The 6987-nt window shown below is 35.8% G+C and overlaps 1 protein-coding gene across 1 annotated transcript; it reads left to right on the forward strand.

The window, feature by feature from the left end:
* Positions 1–6064: 6064 nt before the first annotated feature.
* On the forward strand, positions 6065–6412 carry LOC143032168 (uncharacterized). Its single transcript, XM_076196634.1, has one exon. It carries the CDS (start codon positions 6065–6067, stop codon positions 6410–6412), a length of 348 nt encoding a protein of 115 aa, XP_076052749.1.
* Positions 6413–6987: the final 575 nt, after the last annotated feature.

The following is a 6987-nucleotide window of genomic DNA, read 5'->3' on the forward strand; positions in this document are numbered from 1 at the left end:
ATCAAGACCCTCCCATAAGCCTTCCCAATTACACTCAACAAGCTTATCCTTCTGAAATTACTTCACTCACACTCGTCCCCCTTTCCCTTGTAAAGCGGAACTATACAGGCACTCCCCCAGTCCTCCGGCACTCTACCCTCTCTTCAACAAACACTGAATAACCTCACCAGCCAGTCCACCATAACTGTACCTCCTTTCTTCAGACATTCTGAATGGCATCCATCCAACCCAGGTGCCTTACCTGCTCTTATCATCTTAACAGCTGCTCTCACTTCATCTTTCCCTATTTCTCCTCCATTTTCCTCACTCATCAGTCTCATTTTCTTAGCGCTACCCACTGCAACTACCTTTCCCTTCCTATCCTCCTTCACATTTTGCAACATTTATTTTCACCTTTCTTCATTTACACACCTTCCTAAACTCGATCACTAACTTCTTTAATCCTCCCTCTGATCCTGACACAAGCGCAATGTCGTCAGCAAGCAGCTGCCTTACCTTTCATATCTTTTTTCTATTTTCATTAACCATCTCAAATCCCAGGCCCATTATCCTTGCGTTTTTCTCTCGCACCACCCAATCCATGTATAAATTGAGCAGCTAAGGCAACATAACACATCCCTGGTGAAGTCCCACCTTTACCTCAAATCATTCACTCTCTCCATATATAATTCCAACACAGGTTCTACTACTGCTTTTAAAAGCTTTATTCCTAATCCCATATATCTACAATACCTCCCATAGTCCCTTCCTGTCTAACCTGTCATAAGCCTTTCCTAAATCCATAAAGGCCTAGAAAATACCCTTACCTTTTCCTAAAGCATTCTCACATATCTGCTTTTCCACAAAACTCTCATACGTACACTCATTACATACATACATACATATATACTGTATATATATATATATATATATATATACATATATATATATATATATATACGAGTATATATATATACATATATATATATATACACATGTATATATATATACATACATATATGTATACATATATATATATATATACTGTATATGTATACATATATATATATATATATAAATGTATATATATATATATATATATGTGTGTGTGTATCTAAGTGTATATATATATATATATATATATATATATATATATTCAACCCCAAATCACTTTTAATTCCATGCCATTGCAGTCGAGGCTGAGAGTAGCTCGAAGGAGGCATACGTTGGAAATTGAAACGTGGTCGAGCCGAGGACTCGAACTCGGCTCGACTACGTTTCAATTTCCAACGTATGCCTCCTTCGAGCTACTCTCAGTCTTAACTGCGATGGCATGGAACTAGTAGTAATTTGTGGTTGAAAAGATATTAATCTGTTCACTGGGAAGCATTCAGTGTGTGTGTGTATATATATATATATATATATATATATATATATATATATATAAATATACATATATATATATATATAAGTATTTGTGTTGAGACATTCTGACAGGTTAACGTAAGTGGAGTAGGAAACACAGGAGTCTTAATCTGAGTTTATTTCTGGCTAGTTTCGCAGGTATGCTTTTTCAAAGGAAAAAGGATAGCTGCGAAACTAGTTAGGAATAAACTCAGACAAATACTCCTGTGTCTCCTACTCCACTTACGTCATATATATATATATATATATATATATATATATATATATATATATATATATATATATATATATATATATAATGTATGCATGAACGTGTATATGTATTTTCATAAACTCGCCATCAATAAACTCATTAGTTGGAAATTTTTTCAACATATTGGTGCTGGTAATCACATAAGACTTGGTTACATTTCCCATTGGTGAAAAAGCAGTTATTACCCACAATTACGATATATTAAATCACTGTACATTTCTTGTAAAAAGTAAGAATTTATTCAATTATTCATACAGTTAAGGTCACTTGATTCAAGAAGGAGTATGATGACAAACAAAGAACATGTGTAAGAAAGTCAAAACCTAGAAAAGAAGAGAATTATTCGAATATTTTTCAATTACACGTAGGTATAGCAGTCTGTTATGATGTAAAAATACCATTTGGAATCAAAAGGCAGCGAATTCATATATATCCTAAAACACGCATATATATAAAAACAGTGGTAGTCAAGCACATGCAGAACAACCAACACATCATTTCCGTGTGGGCAAACCCCTTCGCTGAAAAAATGTTTTATACAATTTCATTTCGAATATTTTAAGTGAAGCTGGCTGATGGAACACGTATGTAGCTGCTGTGTTGGGCACGAGACGCACAAGTAAGAAATAAGAAGAATTTACACATCCACAAATACTCAGAAAAAGTGATATGCTCGAAGATTTTTCTGACAGGAATGATGTGTTGACATGAAATCATACGACTGTTCTCTGATCCAGTTCAAAGATATAACGTTACATTTAAACATCCTAACAAGATTTCTTTCAGTAATTCTTCTGATATGGGCAATACTCATATACTATCAATCTAATGATTCAAGTCCAACCACTTATATAAATACCCGAAAAAAATTACATCTGAAAGAAATGTTTACAAAACGAAAACTAACACATCAGTCTGCTCAACCCTTGGGTAAAAGATCGCATTAGGTTTTGAGGCTTTTAACGATTTGAGTGGTGAAGTGGTAACAATTGGGATTCACGCGCAGAGGGACCTGAGCTCAAAGCTCGCGACAGCCGGGCTTAAGTGTTTGAATTACATTGCTGTCACTAGCTATTTGTTCTATTACACACACACACACACACACACACACACACACACACACACACACACACACACACACACACACACACACGCACGCACATATATGGGAGGTACTGCAGATATATAGGATAGGAGGAAAGCTGTTAAGAGCAGTCAAGAGTTTTTACGAGAGTAGTAGAGCTTGTGTTAGGATTAGAAATGGAGAGAGTGAATGGTTTGAGGTAAAAGTGGGACTTCGTCAGGGATGTGTTATGTCGCCCTGGCTGTTCAAGCTATACATGGATGGGGTGGTGCGAGAGGTGAATGCAAGGATAGTGGGTCAGGGGTTGGAGATGATTAAAGAAAATGGATAAAAGTGGGAGGTGAGCCAGTTGTTGTTTGCTGACGACACTGCGCTTGTAGCATGATCAGAGGAGGGATTGAGGAAGTTAGTGACAGAGTTTCAGAAGGTGTGTGAAAGAAGTAAGCTGAAGATAAATGTGGGTAAAAGTAAGGTGATGAGATGTACAAGGGGAGAGAGTGACAGCAGGCTGGAAGTGAGCATTAAGGGTGAAAGATTGGAGGAAGTGGATAGTTTTAGATACTTGGGTGCGAATGTGGCAGGAAAGGGAGGAGTGGGGGTGGAGGTAGAATGTAGATTGAGAGAAGCGAGTAAATGCCTTGGTGGATTGAAAAGTGTAATGAGAAATAGACATCTGGGAATGGATGCTGAGAGGAGGTTATATGAAGGAGTGATTGTGCCAACAGAACTATATGGGGTAGAAACATGGAACACAAGAGAGGAAGAGAGGAGTTTGAATGTGTTTGAGATGAAATGTCTGAGAAGTATGATAGGGGTTACTAGGCTAGATAGAGGGAGAAATGAGGAGGTGAGGAGGAGAACAGGGGTGGCAAGGGAACTGGAAGATAGGGTTGATGAAAGAGCATTAGGATGGTTTGGACACATGGAAAGAATGAGTGAAGAAAGATTAATAAGATAAGTGTGAAAGGTAGAGATGGAAGGAGTGAATATGAGGGGACGTCCTAGGATGAGATGGATGGATGGGGTGAAAGGTGCATTACAAAAGAGAGGAATGTCTGTTGAGGAAGGACGGGAGAGGACAAAAGATAGGGGTGAATTGAGAGGGGTTGTGTATAGATGATGCTGTGATGCATGAGGGGGAGTGAGTGGGGGATGGGGGGTGAGGAAGTATGCATGAGAAGAAATTTGACACAGCCCGAAGGGATTTCTCCCCGTCTTCTCCTTTTCTGCATAGGGGACACTGCTTCTGACCCAGGGCAGTGAACAGGATGCAGGGAGGTGCCAAAATAAGAGGGAGGAGGGTGGAGGGGAGTGGAATATAAAGGAAATGGAATGGGTGGAAGTGGTCTCTATGCCTTTTTCTTTTTGGCTACCCCCCGTGTAGGGGGAAAAAGCCTTTGGTATATGTATGTATATATATATTATATATATATATATATATATATATATATACATATATATATTGTTGAGACATTCTGACAGGTTGACGTATATATATATATATATATATATATATATATATATATATGTATATATATATATATTGGTGAGACATTCTGACAGGTTGACGTATATATATATATATATATATATATATATATATGTTTATATTATATTATATATATATTATATTATATTATATATATATATATTTATATATATATGTTTATATTATATATATATACATATATATATATATACATATATATATATTATATATATATATATATATATATGTGTGTGTGTGTGTGTGTGTGTGTGTGTGTGTGTGTGTGTGTGTGTGTGTGTGTGTGTGTGTGTGTGTGTGTGTGTGTGTGTGTGTGTGTGTGTGTGTGTGTGTGTGTGTGTGTGTGTGTGTGTGTGTGTGTGTGTGTGTGCGCGTGTAATAAAGCCACTTGGAAAATAAAATGAAAGGTGACCGAACGTTTTCGTCTATTCAAGGCCTTTGAAAATGTCTTAAATAGACGAAAACGTTCGGTCGCCTTTCATTTTATTTTCCATGTGGTTTTATAACACATTTTGTGAATCACGTGTTTTTATGATTTATTCGCATATACACACACACATGTATATATGTATATATATATATATACATACATACATTACAAAGGCGTAGCATGCCGACAGGAGACCTTTTGCTCCATAACAAGGTAGGATGTAAAAAATATAATAATAGTAAATAAGTAAATAAATAAGAATATAATTATATATAATAATGAATAAGATAAATAAGTGCATAGGTATAGTTAAATAATAAACAAACAGGTAAATAGTAAATAATAATAAATTAATATATAACTAATAACAAATGAGAATCAAACAAATAATAATAATCAGACAAATAATTACGAAACAAAGCAACAAATAATATGAATTAAATGACAATCACTACAGCACCTTGCATAGGTGTTTATCTAAATGAATCTTAAAGCTCCGAACTGAAGTATATTGCACTGCCTCTGCAGGAGGTTTATTACATTTATTAACTACACGGCTGGCGAAGTTGTTTCTACCCACTTCCAATTTAAATCTATTTCCTGACAGTTTGAGACCATTGTTTCTTGTCTTTTTCTGGGAATGGGACATCAAGAAGTATGTGGCTTTATTAGATCTAGAAAAGCATTCGATAGAGTACCCAAGCAGATGTTATGGAGAGCGATGAGGAAAGCTGAATATCAGATTCCCCCAAAGCTGGAAAGAGCAATTAAAAGTTTGTATGTCAGCGACAAAAAATTAGTAAGACCAGTTGCAAAGGAAGAAAAGTGGTTTAATGTAACATCTGGTGTGAGGCAAGGTAGCGTAATATCACCACTTCTATGTATACTGTTGATGGATCAAGTGGTGAAAGTAGTGGAGCAAAGAAGTGGAGAAAAGGGAAACTATGTCACTTTTATCTATGCTGACGACGTGGGATTGGTGGAAGAAGGTTTGCAGCAGTTTACAAACATGATTAACCTCTGGAATAATGTATTAAAAGAACATGGCCTAAAAATAAACCTTAGGAAAACAGAGTTAATGCTAGCTGGGAGAGAACAGAAAGTGATTGACATACAAATAGAGGATGCCAAACTAAGCAAGTAACTGAAGTAAAATATCTGGGGGTTGCACTTGATGAAGAAGTTTATAATGAGAAGACCATAGAAGATCGTATTGCCAGCTACAGCAAAAATGTTAACCTTCACTATCCCCTACTTTAAGACCGGCATGTACCACGAAAGGTAAAGATAATAATATACAAAACCATCTTGAGACCTACACTGACTTATGGGTGCGAGTCTTGGACTCTCACAAATAAAACAAGAAGTAAAATTCAAGCTGCAGGAATGAGAGTATTGCGTATCATCAACGGTGTTACTAGAAGAGATAGAGTGAGAAACGAATACATCCGGAAGGAACTATATATCGACAGCATCATAGTCTTTGTGGAAAGAGCACAGCCACGTTGGTATGGACATGTCATGAGAATGGAAGATAATAGAACACCAAAGCGATGGCTGAACTGGCGTCCCAGGGGTAGACGACCACCAGGAAGACCACGGAAAAGGTGGTGTGACAATATCAATGAAGCGCTTAGGAATAGAGGATCCTCTCTGCAACAAGTATTACAAGAGAGACGGTATGATGACCGCACCGACTGGAGGAGGCTGATGCAGACTGACAGGTCTACATAGACCTACCAGGCGGATGGTGAGAAGGTGAGAATATATATATATATATATATATATATATATATATATATATATATATATATTATATATATATATATACATACATATATGTATATACATACAAATAAGTCCATACATAGATATACACATATGTACATACATACATGTATACATACATACATACATGTATACATACATACATACATACATACATACATACATACCATACATACGTATGCACACACATACATACACACATACATTCACACATGCATACATATTCAATACATACATAGATACATACACATACACGTACATATATACATACATACATACATACATACATACATACATACATACATACATACATACATACATACATACATACATACATACATACATACATTACATACATACATACATACATACATACATACATACATACATACATACACATATACGTATATACATACATAACTATTGAATACCTACACATATCTATACATTCATGTATGCATACATTTTTTTTCTGAATCGGACTTTTTCGAAAACAATGGTCTGAAAATAAAAGAATTTAT

The sequence above is a fragment of the Oratosquilla oratoria genome, chromosome 13 (genome assembly GCF_046742065.1).
Source record: "Oratosquilla oratoria isolate Oo_2021 chromosome 13, ASM4674206v1, whole genome shotgun sequence".
Lineage (NCBI taxonomy): Eukaryota > Metazoa > Arthropoda > Malacostraca > Stomatopoda > Squillidae > Oratosquilla > Oratosquilla oratoria.